At 45.3% G+C, this 26,679-nt stretch overlaps 1 protein-coding gene across 1 annotated transcript; it reads right to left on the minus strand.

Moving 5' to 3' along the window:
* Positions 1–302: 302 nt before the first annotated feature.
* SCTR (secretin receptor) lies at positions 303–20,258 on the minus strand. The gene is made up of 13 exons (XM_009947454.2): positions 20,214–20,258; positions 16,234–16,360; positions 12,355–12,465; positions 8,302–8,405; positions 7,909–8,006; positions 6,819–6,951; positions 5,507–5,660; positions 5,355–5,415; positions 4,738–4,807; positions 1,944–2,035; positions 1,713–1,851; positions 1,500–1,541; positions 303–479 (listed from the first exon to the last, which is right to left on the minus strand). Exons 1-13 carry the CDS (start codon positions 20,256–20,258, stop codon positions 303–305), a joined length of 1,353 nt encoding a protein of 450 aa, XP_009945756.2.
* Between the last annotated feature and the right edge of the window lie 6,421 nt (positions 20,259–26,679).

The following is a 26,679-nucleotide window of genomic DNA, read 5'->3' on the forward strand; positions in this document are numbered from 1 at the left end:
GAGCGCCACATGGAAAATGAAAGGTCACGTTTAAGGTAGAAACAGCAGCTGAAAAATATTGGTGTGGAAAGAGACACAAATGACTGTGGCCAGAAACCCAAGGAAGAGCATAATGTTTTGGCCCACTTTGCCTTGCAAAATAACTTTGGTGCTACACAGGATATAAATGAACAGATGTGCTTCAAGAACCATTGATCTACAGCCAAGTCCTGCTTTCGGATACACACACAAGACTTCCAGCACAGTCCATGGGACTTAACCATGTGTATCTGAGCATGGAGGTATCCTCCAGGTGTACAGTGCTAAAGCACGCTTGATCTTTGGAGGGTTGCTCTCCAGTGCTCTGGTGGGCTCGACCTTACCATCTGCATCTCTTGAGTTAGGGCACTTCCTCCATTACTCGCTGAGGTGCTGAGATGCTGACGCAAGTGTTTGCTTAAATGCCACTGCCTCCATTTTCTCTGAACTTCCAGCTGAACCTAGGTAGAAAGGTCACAAAATACTTAGTTCAGCTAGTTTATCTTGGAGCCCTGCATTGCAGAGAGCAGTATAACAGGAAAAGGAGAGCAGGTTACCTTTGCCAAGGTTTGGATTTATTTAACCCCCAGTTTAAGGGGTTTGTGTAGGGCCTGTTTCTTGCCACTTCTAGTGATAACAGTTGTTGTAGCCACACAATTTTCTGTTAACCTGTTTTTCTTTTTAATTGCAGGTGAAACTGTTCAGAGAGTCTAGCTGGCCTTAGTAAGTGTTTGGTTTAGATTTTTCCAAGATTTTTATTTTAGTTATAAAATCAGGGCATTTTAGCACTTTAAGGTAAAAAAATGCAGATTTTCTTTTCAAAACAACATTTTCTGAAACCGGTTAAAGGATTAGTTGGAGTATTTCAAACCTCTCCTCCATTTCAAAGTGAGTTTTTCTTACAACCTTAGGCACTAAGGTGGGTGTTATTTTTTTCCTTCCAATAACCTCAGGATCTCTCAGGTTTGGATGTTTCCCTCACCTCTACAAACAGCAGCATTTCAGAGTGCAAGTTCTAGCTCACAAGCCTGGGAGTTACCATATGACTACAAAGGAAAGGGGCCCTTTTCCAAAAGCTTTACCTTATGAGAGTCGTAATAAACTTGGACTGGATACAGCTTTTGATAAATTCTCTCCAAAGGATCAAGCAAAGAAAGCAGCCGTGGGATGACAGATAATAGCACCATACATCAGAAGCAGTGGATTGTCAGTGTGACTGTGTGCGGGATGGTACTCCCACCCTCCATTCCCAGACAGCAATAATGCTATCTGATTTATGAAAGGGCTGCAATACTTGAGAAGTTTCCACCTGGCACACAATTGCTTAGACTTGCCAGGTCTTGGAGGTATTTCATGAGTGACGTTAGGTAGCTGGGTAGAAAACCCTCGCATAAAATGAGCAATTCATTGGAAAATGTAGCCTACTGATTAATGAGACATGCTTGAGTGATAAAAAAGAACGTTAGATACACAAAACTCACCTCACCATTAAGAAAACAATAAAGCACCGCCACGACAAAGCCCTAAAAGATAAGAGAACCGTGGTTACAGTATTAGAACTGCAGTTTCAGCTTTTGAATGGGGCTGAGGCATCTCAAGGGAAATCAGACAGCTTGGTTTTGCCATTGGGACTCTGCTCCATTGCAGAGCTATATGTGATACCTTTTTTTTTTTTTTTTTTTTCCAAATATTACCTGGAATGATCCAAGAGCCAATTCGAAAAACAGCTGGATTTCCATTGTGCCGCTGCTTGCATCTTCAGGGAAAAAAGCGAAGATGATGTAGTGGACCCCAAAGAGAGGGATGAGGAGGAGCGTTGATTTTGCAAGTCTCCTGAATGAAAACAGAGGGAAAAGCCAGTGTAGAAGGACAAGAGGAGGTTGGGTGGGCTTATGTGGCATAAAGTTGCGACGTAAGGGACATACTTGTATTGGTTGAAATCACTGCTCCGTCCTTCAAGTGAGCTGAGCTTCCTCATCAATATTCTTAAAATGTTGACAAAAAGTATGAAATTAATCTGAAAAAAACAAAAGGAAGGACGTGAAAAAAAAAAAAAGCCCAAACAACCACAAACAACAAAACCAAATGCCCACTCACCACTCTCACCACTTACGTAACTGCCAAGTATCAGCAGAGCCAGTTTGGAGTGTTTTGGCAGAGCGGGCACAATAGAGGGGCTGAGGCTGCCTGCCCATGTCCTTGTCCCCACCCCAGCCCCTGTCCCTACCTCTCCAGCCTGCCCAGCCATTCTGGGCTTGGGTGCTGGCTGCTTTCCCCGCTGGTTTGCTGCAGCTTTAGTTGTGGGGTTTATTATCCGGGCAAATCATCAAAGGGCAGTGAGACCAGGCGCAAGGGCAGGATCCCTGCTGGCTGTGGGGTTCAGACAGCCTCTGCGCAGTCTGGCCCCACTTTGGATGCCAGCAAAGGCACAGGACAGGAGCTACCGCTTGCAAACTGGGACTGCAAATGCCGTTTGTTCCCTGCCATAAGACACAGTGTGGTTTGGGAGGCAAGGTAGTTAAAGTGGAGATAGGAGGGAGTCCACACTGAAGTTCTTCCTTTTGCGTTTTCCCTTCTCCAAGGGTGGCTGTCAGATAAAAAATGCTGATCTGCTGCTCAGTTTGGGCGAAGATGAAGCAATAGCTGTTTCTGCTCGTTTGACCCTGAGGCAAAGGGCAGGAGTTGCAGGGGAGGCAGAGCTGGCCTGAGCGTGCCTCTCCCACAGCCAGCGTGCAGCACCGCGGAGGGACCTCAGCTTTATCCAACCTTCACATTGGGGCTCCCAATATCACCCTGCACTCCTCCTGCACCCACACAGCCCGCTGACCTGCACCCACAGCCCTTTTGCAACACCTTGCACCATGTCAGGCCCTTAACCCTTCCCAGCGCCTGGAAACACCATCACAGTGGTGCATCCTCTTCATGGCAGCTTGTCCTTGCCTGTGGGTGTTGGAGCAGGTCTCTAGGGTGGTGGTTTTCCCCAAGAAAAGTGAGTCTACTGTAGATGGGACAGACCCAGGATGTCCCTGGGTTCCCTAAATTACTGGATGAAGAGGGAGAAACTGTGGCTGTGGGTTTGGGCTGCTGAGGGTGTCTGGAGAGGGCTGGAAGTCTGGGGAGCTGGGGAGGGATGAGGAAAGGAGCAGAGCTGGGAGGAGCTAGGGTTGGGGAACATGGAGGAAAACCTGAAATGTTTTGGGGGTGTTGGGGGGAAAAGGAGGTTCAGGTCTGGGGACTCAGGGTTTTTTTAACGCACTAGGCCAGACATGAGCAGTGTAGGCTGAGCAGGACTTTCTGCTGATGAAAAACTGCTGGGGAAGGGGGGACGGAGGGATTCCTGCTGGGAGTGATTGCCGGCGGGCAGCGCAGCAATGAGTTAGCCTAGGAGCACAAAGGAGTTTATCGGTGTTGATTCTCTGCCCTTTGAACTGCTGAGCACTGTGCGCTGTGAGGAATAAAGAGATTAGATCTGAATTCCGAAGGACTGGCTGTTTGTTTGTCTGTGGCTATGGGCTTGAGAAAAGCCTCTCTTAGGTAAAGAAGCAGAATCATGCAGGCGGCTCCTGCCTTAAGAGGCTAAGCTGGATGTGCTCAGGATTTTGAGGCAACTTGGAAGGGGATAGTGGATGGTGGCCGTCAAAAGATAAATTATGATTGTGCTTTAGAGCATAAAGGTTGTTTCATTAAGAAAAATAAATGCTGTGGCCTTGTTAAGTTGATCCTGGATCACTTGTGTGGTCTTCTGCTTGTCTTGCAGGGGTGAAGGATTGCTCAGTGGTAAATGGGAGCAGAACTTTAACCCACCATCTTTGCTGCTTGGGTTTCCAAGAGAGGATGCAAGTGTTGCAGTTTGTGTTTTGCAAACGTAATGGCTCCTACTGGCAAGACCTCAACCAGCTCTTGGGTTCTCACTTGGAATGCCAGCGAGTTGCCTGAGAGTAACTAGCAGTTCACATGTGTCTGTGCTAGGGCTTCAGATCATTGCAGAGTGGTCTGTCCCAGAGCATCTCCGTTGGGCAGAATGACTCTCTCCAAGAAGCAGCTCCAGGCCCTTGGTACATAAGGCTGTGAAGGTGAGCACCAGCAAATGCTCAAACCACGGCTGCTGAGTGTTAGACGTACCAAAGTGTTCTTGACATCACTGCTTCCTTGTACTGGGCAGGTTTACACTGAGTTTCAATGCCTATGCCTTATTTCAATAAGCAATGCCATTATAATTGCAGTCCGCTAACATATGGTGTGTGCAGGCTGTTAGCTGCTTTCATTGCTGAAAACAAAAGCTAATGGTCATGTAAGGCAAGTTGGTTTTGGCTTTGCTAAGGGCAGCATTGACCGGGAGACACAAAGGCGATTGTAATGAAATGTACAGCCACTTCGTTTCTCCTCCACAGCCGCCTCTGAAACAGTCCAAAACAAGCTTCCACAAGCCAGCCAAGTTCATATGAAGTCAACAGGATGTGGAAACCTGATCTTCTTCAGGCTCTTGCTTCTTGGGAGGACACTCTAGCTTTCCTTGTGAACTCAGCTTAGGGGCATTAGTTACTGACTAAATCCTGCTGAGCATAAGTTGCTTAAGCAGTGATTCATGTGTCACTCCAGTTCAGGCACATGTCTAAGACCACTTCATTAACACACTTCTAAAGCATGTTGAGTAGATGATCTCTGACTTCACAATATTTGAAAATATGTTTGAATCTACTTGTCCTAGAAAGGACTTACAAAAATAGAGAAAACTACAGGGCCTCTAATGATCCACCAGGTATTGGCGTTAGTGTTAATGTCCCAGCACCTGTAAAAATAGAAGAGAAGGTGCAGTCAGTTATCAAAACACTGGTGTCTTTCCAAAGAGGTTCAGTCTGTTTTGCACTTCAGATAGGCTCCTATTCCCTTCTTCTACAAACTTAATTTCCTGTTCTCTCTTAAAGGCACAACATTTCTCACACAAAACTGTCCACCTGCACTGGACAAAAGTATATCCTGCCCTTTGAACAGTACAAGCACTGTTCAAAATTTTGGAAGGGGGAAAAGAAACTACCGAAGTTTCACTTATCAGGAAGTCAAATACAGATGCTGAAAACATCGTCGGCAGAATTCATACTTCAAGGCTACCTCCTACCCTTGGAAATGCTCAAATGAAATTTGAGGCTCTTTCTCAGGTTGCTTAGCTGGACCTCTACTCCCATCCACGCTAGGATCCAGGCTTACACCACAGCTGGGTGATGGTTGGTTTGCTTGGCTGCCAGCGGTTAGAAATGAGCAGGACCATATGGAGCAGCTTGCGGGGGGGCTGTATGCTTCCCCTGGTGTGCCACCTTGCTCCCCTCCATACAACTTACCCAATATTTTCATGGAGTTGCCTAGCAGTCGCCCATGCAGCCACAAACACGGTTGGGGCACCTGGAATTGGAAGAGCTAGTTACTGTTCCACATGTCCATCCCAAAGGCAAAACAAACCCACAGTTATTCTTAGTGAAAGGAGAACCAGTACCCCATCCGAGGGCGATGAACCACCAGAGGAACTTCCTTTCCGAGAAGAAAGAAATAACCAGGAGAGTGTGGAGGTACAGTCCCTCCACAAGGAGCCAGCTGTAGTTAGACATGATGCAATACTGAAAGAAGACCATGATGAGCTTACACCCAGCCTGAGGAAAGAGAGGATAATTAGCTTCTGCCTGGGTTTGTATCTACCTTCTAACAGAGAGAGAGCTGTAAGTAAATCTTGGGAAAGAGAGATTTTATAGCAATTAGGGGACTAAACAGGTGGCCTTGAGACAGGCGTTCATGTGACAAGAAAGCAGTACTGGCGCTCGTCAATGCATTAGTCAACTGCCTCACTAGTGAGAACCAAATGTGTCGTGGACACAGGGTTTCAGTTACTATGTCACTTAGAGGAATTTCACTATTACTACCTTATTAGTATCAGTAGCACTTCTCACCTTACAGAAGAACATGAATGTATTTGTCAGTCTTTTTTTCCTAAGAAAAAGGGTCAATAAAGACAAGTTAAAATTTGCTCAAAATGTTCTCCAAGAATCCAGCAAAACTGGAGGGGTAAAGCAACAAAAAAAGTGCCTGTTTTGTTTTGTTTCCTTCCCTAATTCTTATCTTTTGGTTTAAAGCACTGAACATCATCTCCAGTGCTTCCCCAGTTTTCAAGATATTTTGCTACCAATAAAATGAAAAAGGAAAAAATTAAAAATTTGGGAGGTTCCTTTTCCAGGCTCTCTGGGTGCAAACCCATATCCTACTATCAGGTACTGTCGTATGTCAGCAATATTTAATGTGTTCTCATACTTTTCCTGCCAGCCCCATCTACCAGGATCTAAATCCATGGAAGAATCTCCACCCTGGTTGCGTATTCTGTGTTCACAGCCTGAGGCACCCATGTTTAACGATTTCTAGTCAATGTGTGAACTCCTGGTGTCTTCTCTGGCCATCTAGTTGACACAATCAAGATGATGAATGTAGGTGAATGCAGACTGACCTGGATGCCCTCTGCTCCAATACTTGTAAGGGCATCTATAGCCAGTAGGAACTGTACATGAGTTTCTGTGTATGTGTTCCATCCTGGGCTGCTTTTTTGTCCTCGTGCCACCATCACCCACACAGAATCCCCCGAAATGGAAAAATATCATCCAGGATCAAGTGATGGAGAAGGGACAGGGCATACCTTTCCTCTCCCATAACCCCTCATGCTGAATGGAAAGCTGAGACAGAGATTTCCTTCCCTGCACACTAACTACTGCTGGGATCTTGCTGGGAAACCAAGGCATGGAGCAAGCTGGAAGGCAGAGGGTTACCGTGTATGCCCCGCAGTAATTTATGTCTTCAGAGGAAAACAAAATGGCATCCTTGATGAAGTTGGATGAGGCTCGCAAAATGAACGACGTGAAGAGATGCATGTGGATGTAGTTCCTCGTACAGCGAAGTCTTCTGTTACAAAAAGAGAGAGATCCTGTGAAGTTATATTCCTAGCCAACGCGGGTAGGTTGTGGCTGTAAACATCAGTTTCAATATTATTAACGATAAACTGACAAATTAAGAATGCTGTTTTTCTGTCTGTGAAAGGAAGGCTAAGAGGGATATCCTAGAGAAGACCTTAAAAAGCTAAAGTCACCTTGGCCTCACTCAGGTACTAAAACAAGCTGAACGTTGCCAGGAGAATTGCGGTTTCATGCCAATATGCTTGGTCTAGCCTCCCTCCCTCCTTTCTGGAGCAACGTGAACCCAAGGTGTTTATCCACACCTGGGTGGATTTATTTGGTTTGCCTGCACAGTGCACTTGTGCCTGCAATGTCTTCTGCATTAAATCTCTACATAATTTGTGTCCAGAGGCCATGCAGCCTGGAGACAAGTTTGGAAAGTAGCTGGGATTCCTTCTGCCTGGAGGTGCCACTCTGACACTTACTGTAAAGGAAATTAATTTCACTGAATAAGCAGCAAAGTACAAATTCCAGGTTACAAGGATTCGTGAAGATAAGATGACTGTCAAATCACTGCTGTAAACCTGAAACACCTTCCCTGAAGTCAGTGCAGCAGAATTTAGAGCAAAGTTTTAGCCACAGTCTCAAGTGGGGAAAAGAACAGCAGGGGGAAAGACACTCTGCCCAAGGGACACTGAAGTAATGGGAAGACCTCAGCGGGGAGGTGGTGCAAATGCCTGTCTGTAAAATACATCCAGCTACATTTTGAAAAGGACGGGAGAGGACAATATGAGGAGCAGCCCTGACATTTTCTGGGAGACAAGACTCAGAGATCATTTTTGTCACTGATTTCTGTGAAGGTTTTCAGAAATAGTTCAATTTTTAACTTGCCCTGAAAGAATGATCTGAGTCAGCTGAGATGATCAGAAGTCCTGGCCAAACGTGAACCAGAGATGCTTCTCCTCACCTAAAAGAGACCAGGACCACTAAGGCTATCGTCAGCGTCACGAGGGAGGTGCAGTATCCGATGGTGTACATGGTCTTCAGAGTCATGAAATAGGAACGCTGCAAGGGAACATATATTCACATCTTTACTTTTGACTGTCTGGTAGAAACCAGCCCATAACAAGAGAAAGGTGTCTCCTCCTATTTAACAAACAAATTTTCTTGTAAAATCAGCTACTGAAGTTTACCCTGAGCAACCCATTCTGATCATTTGGAGGAAGCATTTATGCTGAAAAACACCTATAACAATAACTCCACCCGAGTTAAATCACAACATCGGTCAGTCTGTCCTTAACATGTTCGTCCCCCAGCGCCCCAAAACAGCAGATCTGTGGTCCCAGGTGCTCAGACTCACTCTCGCCTCGTTTGTCGTGTCATTGACGTTGTAGCCACAAGCGATATCAGGTCTGGGATATGGGTCTGACCAACCCTCACTCGTACAGTTTCGGTAGACAAAACCTGTGTGGTAACAACAACAAAAGACAAAACTAGGTGTCATTATTTCCAGTTGCATCTTTGATTCTCCTCGAGGGTCAGTCACCGATGCTCCAAGAGCAAAGAGAGTATTTTCCCCCAGGCAGTGCACTCTGCATAGCTGGAGGTGAAGTGCAGCTGAGCTAATGATGTTGATACTTGCCCAGTGTACTTGTGTGGGTCATAATATTGTTTGCCCACTCAGGGATGACTGTGATGGATGTGTTTTTATTAATTGCAACATAAACAATACTGTTCAGTACATCTGGTGTTTCTTGGCCAGTATTCCAAGATCAGCAAACACATGACTTGTTCAATCACAGATTCATACTCCATGCAAACATGATACTTTCCTGAATGCTCCCACATCCTTACTGTGGTTTGTCATGGTCTGAAGACAACACAAAACTTCAGATGGTTGCAGATTTTTGGCGAGATTTAAATGAAAACTAAAAGGCTTGTCCCCACAGCCAGGTCTGGGCATTATCTTACACTGTTGTTTTCCTTGCTTACTTGCAATTGAAAGCCTAGGATGGGATTCCTCTCCCTTAAGTTAGACTTCTGAAAGCTAAATGCTTGAGTCCAACCATGTCCCTCATGGCTGTCTTTCTAGTCAGTGGAGAAAAAGAGGCATTTGCAGAATCCATCTCATTTTTGGACAGACATCCACAGAGGGCAGTTTTTCTGACCCACTTCTGCTAGGACGTCTGAATGAGATGGAAGCTGAATGAGATGGATCCCCAGGAAGCTGCACGTGGTTGAATAGGACAGATTTGAGCATGTCCATATTCATGTTTGGTACTAAAGTGGAAGTGGGAAGTCCTGCCCTACACACCTTACAATCTCATTCTAAGAAAATAACCCTAGTAGGTATGTAGGTTATGCGCTGAAGAAGAGAGAGGTTTTACTTCTGTTACAAAGAAATAAAACCACTGCCTGCTGTACTAATCACATTCATTTGTCAGGTAGGAGCCACACTTCAGAAACACAGAGTGATATCCTGGCTTTGCTGCCATAATAGCAGTACTAGCAAGGACTTAGAAAGGACCTGAAATCAGCAGCCCTTCTGAACAGAAGCCTTGTCAGAAGGCACCGTAAAAGTCTATTTTTGCCCACACGTTTAGCCATGGTGACTCTAGGGCATCCAGTTCCAACATCGCCACAGTGTTGAGGGAATGAAGGGACATGCATATGCAGCAGTGTTTGGCACTGGTTTATGCTCTTTGGAGCCCTGCAAGGACTGTCAGGACAGAGTCAGGGCTCCTGCTACCTCTGGACTAATTCTGGTGACCTGGCAGCATGTCTGCACTTGGTTTGAACTCACCTCTGTAAAACTGCAAGGCACAGTAAACATGCTGAGGCCTCCAAGTGGGAAGCGCTCTGAGTGTGTCAGTATCAGACTATTATTCTGATGCTTTTATGAACATCTTGTTCCAGCTTAGCATCTTTGAAAGGGCCAGGGTTGCTTTTTAAGCCAGGTTTTCTACACCCTGCTGCAGTGCAGCAACAACAGGAGAGAAACAGCTCTCCCAAACAGGTCTCCCCAACCTGCCTTGGCACTCAGCAAGGGAGTGGTATGGTGGCAAATTCCCTACTTCAGCTTCAATTCTTGAGACACAGGCACTTAACTCAGAGCAGAGTGTTGCGCTTGTAAACATGACTGTGAGTGGTTTTTGCCTGAGGATGTCAAAGTAGATCAGACAAGAAGAGGTGAAGTTGTGTGTTGGTGTGCGCATGTGATTGTGTGATATGCAAAGCATGGGAGAGTATGCAGTATAATATTATATCGATGGGCGTGAGCACAGTTTTAACAATGCTATTTGCTTATGGGTGACACACTCACTAGGGAAACTGCAGCATGACCCACTTGGAGCAGACTCGGGATCTGCAGTCTGTCTCGTGATCGGTACTTGGTGTTCACTGGTGCCTTGGAGGTTTTTGGAGTTGCCTAGGCAAGGGGGAACACTGGCTGAAGGGATGGCTGTGGAACTGGGGGCCGTCTGATGTGGCCTTCTCCTCTGCCTCTGAATCCTCACAGACGTCATACCTTTCCTCATTTCTTGCCTGAGACACAATGTGCAGGTCTGGATGTGAACCTCAGTTACGTTACTTGGTTTCAGATTATTTTTTTGCGTTGGTCTGTTACATGGGAAGGGGCCAGACAGTCTGGGCTGCAAATGGAAGTCTAGATGTCAACACAAAGCTCAGCAGCATGGAGACCTGGGTTTGGTCAGAGCTCAGAGCTATCTGTGTCCCTTAACGTATGGGTCTTTGGCATTTGTGGTTGCCCATGTCCTTTGTTAGTGGTGAGGAGGGAAAAAATTTGCTTTTTTTTCAAGCAAACAGATGTTTATTTTTCTTTTGCAAAATTGCTTCAAACAGGGCAACGACTGTAGCAGTAATTAAACACATGAGTCACAAGCCAACCACCGTATAAAATCAGAGAAGAATGTGGCTATGAGAATGAGAATAAACTATTGCTGACTTTGACCCAAAATGCCAGATGCAGAGACTGAAATAAGATGCAAATGCCAATGGACCATGTCTTGGGTTTCTGGTTTGAACACTGTCACTCTGATTATTGCTTATCAGAAGTGGTTCAGCTCTCAGCTTCTCGATAAGGAGGGCAACTAAAGTTTAAAGCTGTTAGACTATCTCCAAGATAACTCAATGCATATCTGAGATGTGATTATGACCTTTGGATGTACGAATTCCTGTTTTCCTCCCCCGTACGAAGGCCAGAGACAGGGAGCAGTTCCCTCTAGTGGCTGTACCAGCAGGGATTTCATTTAATGCCTTTAAGGGCCGGTATCACTACGCTAAAGATTTGTGAGCACATGCCAGATGGATGATTTGTTCAGCGATCTGTGTCTTTGTGCAGTTTATCCTCTGTCTTTAAACCAGATTGTAGGATTCAATGGCAGCTACTGTTTGTCTGTACAGAAAGTAGCACAGTATTTAATTTAATCTGTATGGCTCACGTCTGATTTTATAAAAGCCCTAAGTCCTTCTCCTCTGACTTATCTAATCTTTATTAGACAATCTAATACCTTGTTTTCCATTCTTTGCTCCATAAAATGAATCTGTCTGCTTTTCTGTAAATATTGGACCTCATTAATCCATGTCCTATAACTGTAGAATGCAAATCTCTGTTCCGATTTGAATCATTAACTCGCTAAAGAGAAATACAAGCACATTTCTTGGGCATTGCTGAAAAGTAGAAATGAACAGAAAGCAGGCAGAAATGTCTACTTAATGTCTCATGATTACTGTAACATGCTGTGAATAAATTTCACTTCGTTTCTAGCTTAGAAATCCCAGAGAAAGGACAACAAACATTGTTTGAGCTCACCTCTTTTTGAGTAAGTTTTTTAGTGAGCCATGAAACCTGAGTTCCCATGAATTTGTGCCACTTCTGTGTGGAGTCTTGTCACAGCCAAGGAATGAACCCCCAGTGCAGATTTCCTCTTCATGGAGGCAAAAAAAAAGGATCTTTTCCCACTACCTGGCTGGCTGTTTTGCCAAAACTTGTACGAATGTGTGAGGTTTTGCCTCTGTCAAGCTCAGCTGAGATCAGGCACTGCCTCTAAGAGTTATTAAAAGGGGAAAGATGGACAGAAATGCATAAACACAGATCCTGAGTGGAGAAAACTCCCTTAAGAACGCATGCTAAATAACTGCTTTCCAGGATAGTACTTACTTCCTGCACTTTTCTCCACCTGGCTAAGAAAAGTAAACACTTAAAACATCTTGTTACTTTAATTCCAGGCTTTCCCACATTTAGCTTAGTGTTGGAAATGGAGCTGCTGAAAGAAGCAGGGACACAATTTCACTTCAAGTTCAAACCTGACAGTGGCATCTTTGTAAATAACACATTTAAAAATAAAATAACAATAAAAAACACTGGGCCAGAAAAGTATATTTTTAGTGTTACCTTTTTTCCCAGTCAGCATCTGGAAGAATTCAGGGCAGTGAGCGTTGACAGTCTGTCCTACAGCAGATGAAGGCCAGCAGCTCATGTTATCCCACATTCCAGCACATCTGCCTGGGGGGGGCAACAACAAAACAGGATGCAGCACCTCCCAGTGACAAAACGCCATGAAACTTCTGCCATCAACGAAACACTATGAAATATCTCCAAGCAACAAAACACCATGCAATGTCTCCCAAGGACCAAGGCAGCTACAGGAACAAAGATGCTCAGTAGTCTGAAAAGCAAGGTGGATGAGACAGAGCAAGTCCTGCTGAGACCTGTTGAGACCTGGATAGGACAGAGCAGGTCCTACTTGCTTCAAACTAGCCCCAGCAAGTTCCAGGTCTGTCCCATTCTGGTCCTTGACTCCACTGGTCTCTACTAGCCAGACAAAGAGCAACTTGGGGCATTGTGAACTTTGCACCAGGCCCTTGGCTACCCCTAACTATTGAATGGCCCTGGAAAGATGAAGGAAACCAGATGTGAATTTTTTAGCTCACTTTCCAGTGTTTGTAAAGCTTCCACTTTGAGTGACCCTAATGTTTTCCTTACATAATCCTTTTGTAAACAGAAAAAAGATACAACTTGACTAGGAGTTTAAACAGCTTCAGAATGATACTGGGGAATGGGCAGAGAGGAACAGTGTCAATGCCATCCTTGTATCACCATAAATACTCCTTTGCTTGTTCATCTCTTTCATTATGCCAAGACTGTGCTGGACTGAATAACACCAACAGACCACTTGGGCTTGGCTGCAGGTCTCAGTGGCTTTTCTGCTGCAGAAGAGCAAAACTTTGCCAGGCTCTGTCAGCCGCTGGGACTGTAAAAGGAAGGTCATCACATTTACAGGCCAGGGCAAAACATGGATACGCACCAATATTCTGGCAAAATCTGCCAATACTGTTGTTCTTCCCAAGGCCAGGCCTCTGACAGTGTGATATGCCTGTTGGAGGACCCGTCTCAGAGCAGCCATTGAACCTGGAGTCCCACTGGGTTCTCTGCAGGCATAAGGCTGTGGCTCAGTTGCCCTCCCTGCATCTTCTGCCGCCTGAGGCCTCTGTCAGCTGCAGGGACTGATTGACACTGCCCAGATTCACCCCATTTCCCTCAGTTAGGTGCAAGGGCTGTTTATTTTAAGGCTGGGCTTGTTGTGGTCCCCTCCTACAGCCAGGGTGTGATGGAAGCTTTTCCAGCTGCACCCTCAGCTTGGCTGTGTTGCCTTCTGTCAATGCTGGTAGAGATGCATCAGGGAGCTAGTGGTCAATGGAGCACAGCATGACGGTGATCTCAAGACATCTTGCTTAGGTGCTAGATGCTGGCATGGATGAATTTTGGCCTGTGGTGCGGGTGTTAATAGAGAAGACCTTCAGTTGATGCCTTTTGTGCTACAGAGAAATCCTGGCCCTTCTTATTTTGCTCTTCTCCAGACATAGGCTGAAATCATTCAGGCTGGTTCCCTTTGGCCTCCCCTCACTGTCATTGGTTTCAGCAAAGCCGTCTCTGTGGGTTTTGTAACATGACAAGGGAAAAAGAAGCCACTGGAGCATGCCAGGACCACCCGATGCCTGGTGCGTGCTGGCACGTGCCAAATGCCCTGCACGCTCACTGAAAGCGGAGGGGAGGAAGTGCTGAGTGCTCTCTTCGAACGCTTCATGCTTCATAAGGCTAGCCTTCATTAGCCTGACAAAAATATTTACATTTCTAGAAATGTATTGATTTCCTCCTGCACAACAGCCCTAGTGCTTGGAAATACAGAGCTTTTCACGGCCAGGGCACCTCAGCTCTGGTGTCCTCCCTCTGCCAATGTTTGTAGGACTTGGTAACCATTTATTTCAAAGCAACAGTTTAACAGTAAATGAAACATCACCTTGGGTGATATTTATGCCTAGCCACGCTGCATTGTTTGGGTTATCGAACCCTCATGCCAATGCTACTGGCATAAAGCCCCCAAATCAGACTCAGTGCACAGAGAAATCTGGCAAAATTACGACATTGAGATGGTCTCCACCCAGGAGGAGAAAACAAAAACCAGTCAAGCCATTCCTTCTGCAGGTGGGCTTCTTGCCATTCCTCATGGAGCAAAGCCAGGGCCACCCACCCCTAGCTAGCTAAAGGGCCTCCTGGGTGGAGGCAGAGGACAGCAGCACCTCCCTGACATCCCTGTGCTCTTTGGGACCTCCCTCAAATAGCAAATAGAGCATTACCCCAGAAGCAATACAAGGTCATCCAGACCATGACCAGAAGTCCCAGACTTCCAGCAGCTTCCCTCCCCTGCTCCCTGCACCTGAGAGATTTATCCCGTCTTCACTCATACACAAAAAAGAGCATAACTGTGACTTGGGTTACGTTAATGTAACACTTTTCCCTTCTCCAAGCTAAAGGTATCACAAGGACAGAATCTCCTTTTCCTTATACTGCAGGAGGATAAAAACCAGTTACTGCTCACCTACTTTATGCCTGATTCACCCACAACTAATCTTGAGCGTTTGTGCCATTTTCACAGAGATGTGACCACTGCAGCAGGGATGGCACCGTGGAAGCTTGTCCCCTGCTTTGCTTCTTCCTGCCTGCACCAGTCAAAGCGTCTGAGGTAGGTGCAGGAAGTATGGGGTATGGAGGCGACCTACATTCTACAAAGCCGCCTTTCTTTCTCCTTTCATGACCCGCTGAGGTCATGCACTGAATCCTCAGAGCTTTGTTTTTCTCTTCTTCAAACTGAAGTCCTTGTATGGGATTTTCCGCACATGGACCTCAGACATGCAGATAATCGAAGGCTGGAGGTATTTTCAGATGCATGATTTCCCAGAATAAAAGCACTACTTCATAATTTACCAAAGTAACAAGCTTTCCTTGAGTAAAGACCAGCAGAAGGAAATTCTGCTAGAGAGAAAGGTTTTGAAACTAAGAAAAAGCCTCAACTCTTGCTCCAAATAATAGCTTATCTCTGTCCAGGACAGCCTGCACACAGCACATCTCATGGGAGCTCCTTCCCTTTCCACACTGGGGAGGACCTTGCCATGTCATGGTCCACAAACGTCACCCAGAAAGGGTTCCGTCTGCGAGATGCTGGGGATGACACAAACCCATCCTTAGTGGCAATGGCTGGTCAGGCACAAAAAAATAGTCACATCTGTTGGCTCCACCCAACGTACTCTGTGAGATGCTGACCCAGCTGCTGCCTGTGGGAGCCAATACTCAATTTAGGCAAGCTTCAATAATTGCTTGCAGTTATCGCTCTGAGACCCCTTGCAGACGAACGCACTTGCGCAGCTGTGAAAGGAAAGCTGTCTACCACACGACCTTCTGTCTACCAGCACCACAAGACCTTCCCAGGCCAGAAAACTCCTTTATATGATGATAAATCCTCTCTGAAAGGCAAGAGCTCTGTTACGTGGCAGTAAGTTAGAGCAAGGAGGAAGCGACAAGGACTTTCAGGCCACGTGATTTAGATGTTGGCTGCTGGTATTCATTGATTCTCAAGGTGAATATAGTTAAGTAAATTTGCACTTACTGACTTTATAAAAATGCCCTTGTCCAAGAGGAGAAGAATTCCAAATCCTCTGCAGTTTGCAAGATTTTGTTGCTGATGTGCTCCCTAGTTGTGAGGACGGCAATTGAGCAGCTGAGTTAGAAGGCTCCTACAACTGTTGCTGTCACAGTAAGGTCAAAATCCCACTCTGGGAACTTTATAACAGATCTTAACCTGTTTTTCTGCTCCTAAATGAGAGATGCACACAAGGTGTGTGTCTCCTATGGGAAGGAATGTGGGTGTATCTGATTTTGAGGGCACCCAGCTCACTCAAGAGCAGTTTTTATTGTGCACATTCATTCAGCCTTTACCTGAGCTCAGGAGCAGATCGTTTTCAGGTGTCCTATTCTTTGCCTCCAGGGAGAGAGTTTCAGCGCAGTTTTCTTCCTCCTTTTTCAGGACTCTCAGGAGGTCACAGACAGGTGGGACAGCTCTGATCTGTAAATTTTAAAAGCAGTGGAGTCACTTTTCTTCTTAAAACTTACATCCTTTCAACAGGATTTGCCCTTCTTGTGCTCACATTCCCCATGCAACCTTATCAACTGATGTGGGCAATATTTCCTTGAAATACAGTCAATGTTCCTAATTAAGTCTGGCAGCAGGCAACCACAGACTGAGTTGCTGCCTTCTCCCTTTTTCTGACATTATTATTATTGAGAAAAATGAACGTGTTATTCTGCTAAATTAAGTACATGAGGATGCTCTTCCAAAAGACTCCAGAAACATCCAGGGCACTGCTGGACTCTCCCAGAGCAACAGAGAATAAATAACTTGCCCCGGCAGTGTTAAACCATAGACCTGGCATTTTCCTGGGCATAAGTGATCCAAATATGCCCACGGGTTGCAGACCACTGAAGCCTGGTTCACTGCTACTGATCAGGAATCTGCAGGAGCCAACCTGAAAGCAGAATCTCACCCAGACTTTTGCGAGAATCTAGATGGTAATTTGTCCTAAGGTCATTTTCTCACCCTCCCGTCTTGCCCCATCCTCCTTTCTTACAAAGCAGTGTGCAAATGTTAATCTTAACTCAGTTCTGATGTAGAAATTAATGGTGCAGTTTATGTTATATGTAGCTGGACCAAAATAATGTACAAAACCTACCAACCATTAAAATGACCTGTATTAAAAATCATTGCAACATGATTCGCAGGACAAGGTCCCAGTTGTTATGTCTTGGGGTAAGAAGTACTTTTACCATTTCTATTATCTTACCAGTTTCTATTATTTTTGCCAATAAAAATGCTGAATATAAGTTGGATCCCATGTTAACAAATTAGATAACTCCTCCCTCACATACAAAACCAAGAATCTTTATAAATTCCCACTACGGAACTTATATGTACATAGATATATATATGCATATATATACACACACGTACTTAAAAGATTAAAAGCAAGTCATCAGGAGTATTATTTGAAAAGTATCAGACAGAATTTTTTAATGTACTTTGTGCAGGAAAAGTTAACCTGGCAGCATTGTATTACTGCTCAACCTAATCAATCCTGTAGCATTGCTGATCACTTTCAGATTAGATTTAGGAGAGAGAATGATCACTGAAAACCTTGTAATAAGAACTATTACTTTTCTACAATTAAATTTTAGCCTAGCAGACATCAGCGACTGTATTCCACTCATTTTGGCTGGAAGTATTCCGGGTATTGTATTTCTGAACAAAGTTTGGTCTTTTCAGCAGTTATCATGCCTCATCTAATTGGTCCGTTATGTTTAACTTCAGCATCTTTCTCCCTCGTCTTTGTGCATCATGAAATAAATAAACTAAAAAACATTTGGTTTTGCGTAATATAATGAATTTTCTGGAATCACACAGGCAAAGAATTCAGATGAAGTAAACTGATGCCAGGATTTAAATGCATTTTTAATCCATGTAATATTGGAAAAAAAAATTAAAATCCATTTAGTCTTTGTAAAAAAATAGAAATGTCTGACTGGAGTAATATGTCTAAAGAAATCCAATTGCATTTAGGAGTTTTAGTTGTTAGCTGAAGGTTGAATTTGATAATTTCTAAATATTGATGGGTTTTTTAAACGTTCATTAGTTATGATTTTCTATTGTTTTCTATTTGATTACCAATCGTGAATCAATTTAGTAGATTTTCAGAGTTCACAAGTACAAATGTGACAGTTAAGACCTACAACATACTTCTGCTGTAGTACCTCTGTCCAAAAGTTGCCTTAAAAACACATTAAAAACAATATTAGTGCTGAGCATTTGAAGTGGCTGACAAAACCAGTCTGGTCTGTATGCGAGTGGTTCAAGATGATACTGAACATAAGTAAACATAAATGCTAGCAATCACATCAATAACAATCCCAGAAAGAGGAATATTGTTCACCTTAAAAAAGGCTTTACACCTTGTGGGCACCATTTTCTTTTTAGAAATGTAGGTCCTAAGGAAGCTTTTGTTTTAGAAAGAGATTTAAAACTTACATTATTTCTCTATGGCTGGAATAAGGGTGCACGCTTTTAGCACATTCAGCTGTGAAGACCACCCTGATGATCTGATACAGCATTATTTTCTTACATAAAATGTGTTGCTCAAGCAAGAATATGGTGTAGTTAATGCCTTACGATTGCTGTTTTACCACCAAGTCATGTCGACCCTATTCTGATCAGATAGATAGCGCTGTCTGGTAATAGGCGTGCAGGTCACAGGATTTTAAACCTAGAGAAAGCAGAGAGCCTCCCGGTGATGGCTTAAAGACCTTGTTTTCCACAAATGCTGTCCCTCGGTCAGTCTCTGCCAATGCTGGCATCCAACGGGGCAGGCTGGGCGCAAGCGGGGCCGTCGCAGGTCCAGTGCAGCTGTTTGCTCAGCAACACGAAACCCCGCTTCCCATGCCACGGCCAGATAACCCCCCTCTGCTACCGACTGTGCTCAGTCTCACTTGTGTTTACCGCCCGCAACTGGGAGCAAACAGCCTGCCCCTGTGCCTTGAAATCAAGGAGGAAAACGGGCTCCTCTACGTGTGGTTTCTTCATCTCTTCCTAAACAGTTCACTGAAGCGGCTCCCAGGCTGTCAGATTTTGATGAGGGGGCAAGACATCCTTATATTTTGTTCAAAGACAATATAAGGTACCAAAACCATTCCAAACAGAAATAGCGGTGATAAGTAGATGTTCAGAATGGGCAGAAAGCTGCAGTGATACGAATAGCAACAGCCAGCTACAGTTTTTAACCTGTGAAATGAATGGATCTAAACACTGTTCAATATAAATAATATTTGCAGCCATAGAATTCACAGCCATTTAACTTGAAAGGAAGTGTGTTTAGTTTAGTGAGAGGATTTAAAGGAGAACAAAAGGTGCCTGGCAAAATCAAAATAGGTATCTTGCAGGATTAGAAAAAGAACAAGTGGAAGTAGATGCTCTCAGTGGCACTCTGAGCAATGACATCTGTTTACAGAGTCCTTCAGGTAGTACCTAAGAATAAGAAACCAAAATGACAAGAAAACGATCACAGTCACTACTTTTATTGTGGAATACAATCAAAAGTCAAAAAAGTTTGCAGATTGCGTTCACTCTGCAATTAAAATGTCTAGGCAGAGCTCAGGTTTTCTCAGAGTTTGAACCAAATGCCCTGCTAGGAAAATACATTGATTTTTCCATTAGTTGCAATGAAACAGACATTTTTTACAGTTGCCGAGAATTTGATCCTTTCCCAACTTCTCACACCCAGGCTGGACATATTTCAGTCTTGGTTTTATATGCTTTCAAAATCTGAATAAGCTGAGCAGCACCTGGAGATCACAGACCATGTTCAGCTGTCCTTCCCAACTGGTCTGAGCACCCAGAGCTCAGCAGTGACAATCTGCCACATAAATTCCCAGTAAAGCAATAAACCTAAAAGAAAGCAACTAAACTTTCTGGGTCAAACATCACTTTGTGTTCCTCCAGTCTGAGTCAAGGGAGGCATTGGTAGTGGTGGGCATTCTCCCTTGGGGATTGCTTGCTGGTGTAAATCAGCAAAGCTTCTCTAAATGACATCAAATCTTTCCTCCTTCATCAAAGAACCTGCTATGTTTACCAAAGCAGGTTAGTAAGAGTGCTGCCTTTATATAGGTGGGGAAACTGAGGCATCCAGCATCTAGCCATCTGGCCACTGTTAATTAGTGCAGGAAGGAGCAGAAGCAAGAATAAAATAAAAAAAATCCAGGTTCTACACAGACCTTTTTAAACAAAGACACCATGACTTCATGGAATAGAGGTGCACTCACTCAGACAACATGTGATTCCATGCAATTGGGAATAAATAGCTCTGAGCACCTACCAGAACAGCTGAAATCCAGAAGATGATCACCCAGACGGTCCACATAGTCAATCACTGTCTGTTTCCTTCATCCCTTGCACATCAGAGGTCACCGGGCTGTCTGTATGCTCACCAGCGTGGCTCTTAGCTCCTTTCACTTTATCTGCTTCCCTCCTCACTTTTCTTCCTTCCCAGCTTTGACCATCCTTAGCCAATGTTTCTCTCAAGCTGCTGAGCCCTAGAGATCATCAGCAATGACAGGACACCCCCATCCACCCTCCAAGCTCTCCTCCTCCTCTGCAGAAGCCTCCTGCCCCAAGAATAACAGCACCTCAGTTGAGCATGTTCCTGCTATCGTCTGACTCCCTTCCTGGCTATTATTCACTGTTATCGACGAGTGGCGCTGGGGAATGATCATTCCTCATGCTCCCATGATAAGGGACCAAGCAGGGCTCCTGTGTAAGATGTCAGCCCCACAATGGCAGAGGAAATCAGTCAAGGCGAAATACAGCCCTGGAATAAGTGCCCTGCTGAGAAACAAAGTTGGAGGAATGTGATTCAGGCTGCCTGCACTGCTTCTGCTCTCGACAGCTCTGCACATGCCTCCTGCAGCGAGTACACATCCCCGAGAGCCAGAAATCAGGAGCCTGCTGCGAAAGAGCCAGCTACCTGCATGTCCCACCCAGCCCAGTTGAGCAAGCTGCCAGAGCTGAAAAGGAACTCCAGTCTGAGGTAGGCACCAGAGACAGGGCAAACAGGATCTGCTCTTCCCACCCCTTCCAAAGGGGATCCTAAATATTCCCTGGACTTCACCCTCTCATCCAACATCCAGAGAAACAGCTGGTCTGCATTTTGTCCCGATGCTATAGGTTGCAAGACGTCATTGCTTTTGGATCCCTGTGGTACCTCATTGGTGGGATGTAGATTCCAGCTGTCCTGGGTTCCCCACAGGCAGTTCCTCAGCAGTCCTCTTCCCTGGCAGCAGACCAGAGCTCTTTCTTTTTCCAGGTTTTGTTTCTGTGGCAAAACTATTGTAAAGGGGCTATGTGCTTAGCCTGAGTGTGGGCTTCCAGCTGCCAAGGCAGGTGCTCCAAACTCTTGCTTGCCAAGTTCACTTGTAGCACAATAATGAATATGGCCCTTAAAAAAGAGCCAAAGTTTGCACCATGCACTAGTGCTCTTTCTTAAAGCACTGCTGTCCTCGGCTTGTCTTGTAACACCTTTTACCACCTATTCCAATTTACCAGTGCCCAGACAGGTCAAATATGATGAGGGGCTGCCCAGAACAGAAGTGTGCTCCAGATCTACCAGTAAAGTCAACGGCTATGGCCATAAAACATATGGCTTATTACCTGTGCACCGAAAATCCAGCCAGCCATTGGATTAAGCAAGTCATCTGCTGAGCAGCATAATGGAGGAATCTGGGTTTCCTAAGTGAATGCTGCCCTTTCCCATGCCCACTCTGACCACAGTAACTCCAGCTCATCTCTGTAGGTGCTCCTTAGGACCACTGCATTACAATGCTCTCTGTTTCACTAAACACCACCCTCGTCTCTCCCCACATTCGCAGAGCAGGAGTTGGGCAAGCAGCAGCATTTGCTCCAAACCACACACTTCATCTGTCCTGCCCAGCCACGTGGTTTTCAAGTTCTAGCTGCCCAGCTGCCCCGCTCACACAGCATCATTTCCCTTGCAAAGGGCAGATGTTTCAGTCTTCCTTGCCCATGTCCACGTTAAACTTGTAGTAACTTTCATAGAATCATAGAATCATTAGTTGGAAGAGACCTCTGAGATCATCTAATCCAACTATTGACCTAATACCACCATGTCCTGAAGAGCTTTGCTTTCCCACAGTTTGGCTGAAATTGGTCAAAGGGTTAAAAAAATTGTTTAAAAGGGGGTCTGAGAGGCAGCCAGACAGTGTCATTACAGTAGTCTGAAGAAACCACATTGGCAATGCTGCATCATCTCAATGGGGTGCCAAGTCATTCTCTCTCTTCCTTTGGCTGAAGGAATATTTTATTATTCCATTCATATTGTAACAGCTTCCCCTGAAAGCCACTGCTCTTACTTGGGTTTGTGTAATCGAGGGAACTTTGCTCTTGAACGTACTTGCAAATGTGGGGCATTTTCTGAAATAGGCAATGGTTGCCTGGGAATTTCAGAGAGACGGTGTTGGATTTAAACACCAATGGTGTGAATGAAGAGCCTAATATTTCGTGAGCCTCCCACTGTATTCATGTGCAGGCTGAGTGTTTGAAAGAAGCTGGGTGCAAAATAAAACCTGGAAAATTCTCACCTGTACAAACTGTTGCTTGACTCGCAGCGCAGCAAACGTCAGCGCAGCGGGACAGACAGCATGGGCTGGGAAACATAAGAGCAGCAGCAGACTACAGAGAATCGCTACCAAGAATTCATATATCCCAAAATGAGGTGTTTGTGTAATTGAACAATGTAGCGTTGCACTTGGCTGTGTTCATCTACCTTTATTCCCAGTCAGTATACCCATTTTAAATTTGTCACAGCTGGAATTTCTTTCAAGTCTGTAATCTAAACCAGAAATGAAACATCAGAATTTGTTCATGCAATCTTGAAAGACTTTTAATTGTAACTTTAGGAGTAAATAAAAGAAATTACTTTGCTTTGTGTTACTCTGATTGTACGATTGCTTACTTCTCAAACACTAACCAACTTTTAAAGATATTTATTTATTAATACTTAAAATTTCCATTAATGCTTCAGTCTAATAATTCCTTTTTCTCCCTCCTTTGCTAAACAATTAAATTGTTTGTAATGCCTCTATTACAGCTGGACAATCAGGCCACACATTTTTCATCTGGTATTTGGAATATAGAGATAAAACTGAGGTGAGAATCACTTATTTAAATCCTAGTTCACAATCTTTATTTATATTAGCCTTCCCAAGGAAATCTGCAGATTTTTTGACTGATAATTCCCTCTTTTCACCTACCTTTTCCACTGACTCACACTACCTCTCAGGAGCCCTTACAAAGTGCTTTTCCAGAGGTGCCTCACGTTCAGCTCCTCTGATGTGGAAGCGGAAACAGATTCTGGTTTACACTCAGCTGTCACTGTCCAAACAGACAGACCAACACACAAATTGTGTTTCTGTGGGAGGAGAAATACGTTAACATGCTATTTGCTGTACTGTGTTCCCACAGCCTTTTTCTTGGAAACAGGAACAAAAACCCAACAAACCCATACACCTAAACAAGTTCAGCATGGGGCACTGTGATTAAGCTCTGGAGCTGGCAGGTCTATTTTCAGTGCCAAACCATGCCACACAGAAAATATAGCCTTTTGCAAAGACATCTCCCCTTGCCCCAGGGAGCCGATTTGGGCAGCTCAGCCCTCTGTGAGCGTTCTCCAGCAGATCCATTCTGCAAGAGAAAAGAATTTTAACTGTCTCCCCAGCTTGTCAGGTGGAGAATAAACTATCTGCCTTAGTCTGTTTACTCAGCTGAGGTGGATGGATAGTTCGGAAAAGCACTAGCTTGCTTTCTTAACACCATGTTCCAGTATTCAAAGGGTGGCTACAAAGAAGACAGAGACTCCCTTTTACAAGGACTCATATGGAAAAGGTGAGGGGTGATGGGTACAAGTTACTCATGGGGACATTCCAATTGGACGCAACAGGAAAAATTGTCACAATGAGAAATATCTGCCTTTGGAATAATCTTCCCAAGGAAGTGGTGCATTCCCCAACACTGGACACTTTTCAGATTCAGCTGGACAGGGTGCTGGGCCATCTTGTCTGGACCGTGCTTTTGCCAAGAAACATTGAACCAGGTGACCCTTGAGGACCCTTCCAACCTGGTATTCTGTGATTCTGTGATTCTCCCCTGATGTTTAAAATAGCCAAAGCTCCACCAAAGGCAGATAGCTGTGCACATGGAGCCACGAGGAGGAAGAGATGCATGCACCCAGGAAAGAAAGGCTAAGACAGGAGGTTTGGCAGGGAGGGGTGTTTTAGGTACCTCTCTGATGGGTTACATGCCTTTAAAGTGATGTAGTACACTGGGGCACATAGAGAGGCGAGGTGAGGAGCAGCTCTGACAGAAAACGTGCTGTGACATGAGGGGGTAGTGAGCTGCTGGAGTTCACAAAAAGATGGTGTAGAAGCTGATCCTGAACTTTCTCCTAAACCCAAATAATAATGCTGTCATCTCTCCCCAGCCTCGTCAAGAGTGTAGGCATCACTCTTTCCTAACCAGCAGCAATTGCCTTTTACTGAGTACAGGAACTACGTTCTGGGAGCTGGATTTTATTATCTGAAGTTTCTCTTCCTTTCTTTTTTATTCAAACCGAGCGTCACACTACTTTTGGTCACATTTTACCTCTACGTTAGAAAAGCTGAAAGAGAAGAATTTTATTCTTAGAATATGTAAGAAAAAAGAAAGTGTTTGGAAATATTTTTGGCTTTCTATATTAAGCTTGTATTTAAGACATCATGAAAAAAACAGCAGGGCTACGAACATGGTTTGTCCCAAGTGTACATTCGTGCCTGCCACATAACACACCCATGGCAGAAGGACCCGGTGCAGCCAATACTCTCCAACTTATTTTTGATGTTACTTAATTCAGGGTATCGGTACAGATTGCTTCGGTGCTCATCTTTCCCTTTAGCTCCTCCACCGACTCCGTTGGGAGTCTGGAAGGCTTACCGGTTCGGGACAACAACCATCAGGGACGCCAAGGCGCCGCCAGCAGAACGGGTTGTGCCTGCCCAAGCCAGCAGCACTGTTGGTGCGTGTTTAACAGCTTACGCGTGAACAGACAGTGCTTCTGAAGGAAAAACCGCCTCTGCCCTGCCTGTGGCCATACTGTGGATCCTGAAAGCGACGCTTACTAGGAAAAAAAGGCGGGTTTGGGTTCTTTTTTTTGTACTTCTGCCGCCAGAGCCCGCTGAACTGCGGCTGAGGTACTGAGGGAGTCTCCCCCGCCCCGCTCCCCGCCCCGAATCGGCGCCCCCGAGCGCGGCGGGTCGTCCCAGCCCCAATTCCATACCCCGCCCCCGCCATCCACAAGTGGTGCGGCCCAGTTGGGCTGCCCCGTTGCTTAGCAACGGCCGCGGCCCGCCGCGGCGCTGAGGTGAGGGCCGGGCCGGGCCGGGCCGGGCCGGGCCGCGCCGCGGGGGGGGTGTCCGGGGGCCGGGCCGCCTGGGAGCCGGGAGCCGCTATGAGGGGACGAGCGCGGGCCGCGGGGGCTCCCTCTGCGCCGGGAGGACGCGTGGGGCGGAGGGGAGGGCGTTGGCTGGGCCTGCGGCGCGGCGACATCGCTCGCAGAGGCCCAAAGGGGCTGGGGCAGGAGTCCAGCTTCCCTCGGGCCGCGCTGGAAGTTGAGGAGGGTGCGGCATCGGCAGCGGTACGTGTTGTGGAGCTGTGAGCCCTTCTGCCCGCCTAATGATAGAGAGTGGACCTTAAAAGGGCGTTTTCTACTGCTCACAGAGCGCGTCGATGCTTTTGCGAATCTCACGCCGGATGGGGTGGCATTAAACCGCACCCTTTTCTGGTGGCGAGGTGTGCTAGGAGCTCTGTGAGACACGAAAGGATTGGCAAGTGTTGATAGAAGAAGGGTGATGGCCTGGCCTGAGGGGATTTGGGGTGAATTTTGGCATTGCCTCCAAGGGAACCAGGGTTTCACAGCCCCAGAACTCTCCTGTTGGTGGCTTTGCACAGAAAAAAAAAAAACATGTTAAGGGTAGACACAAGTATTCTGGAAAAACTTAAGAACATCAGTCAGATTCCAGGACCTTAGCCTGTAAACATTTGTCCTGTATTAGCCCTTTGAGGAATACTGCAGTGTGTTATCAAAGCTGGCGAGTGGTGATGGTAGCATCACTTTAAATTACTGATAAATTACACCGGGAATCTCTTGCTACTATGTTTGTCTACAGCTTTTCAGAGCTTGCATTCCTGATGGGGAATGCTGACCAAGAGAAGGAGGATGGCAGTTGTATAAATTAGAGTTGAACAACACAAGTGGAAAGAATGTAAGCCTTATGTTTAGAATTTCTTTAGCATGTTTTTGTCTGAGCTTGGTTGGTCTCACTACCTCAGAAGAAAGTAAGTGTTGTGCACGATAATCTTACAGATTTTCTGTTGCAAGTGGAAAATTTGTACTTGCAGCCATGGAGTGGAAAAGATTACTGAGGCCAGGGTACTGGTAGCACATTACTTTAAGCTTCTTGCTTATTTGTTGTTTAATACTGCACAAGGCCATAAATCAAAACAGCACTTTATGAGTGTGAAGCACCTGTCAACTTCTGCCTGAAAGATCTAAAGCAGACTAGCAAACCAGACAAATACCAGAGATAAGACCATAAAATATAATGGGGAAGGTAGACTTCTTCAGTCCTCAAAAGTGCTGATCCAGGAATGTTGGGCATTGCTTTGATGCACCTCTCTGCCCTTCTTCCCTCAAACTTTTATTGATCACTGTTAAATTTTGGGTTGAGGCCCTTCAT

This window comes from Leptosomus discolor, chromosome 5 (genome assembly GCF_034619465.1).
Source record: "Leptosomus discolor isolate bLepDis1 chromosome 5, bLepDis1.hap2, whole genome shotgun sequence".
Taxonomy (NCBI): Eukaryota; Metazoa; Chordata; class Aves; order Leptosomiformes; family Leptosomidae; genus Leptosomus; species Leptosomus discolor.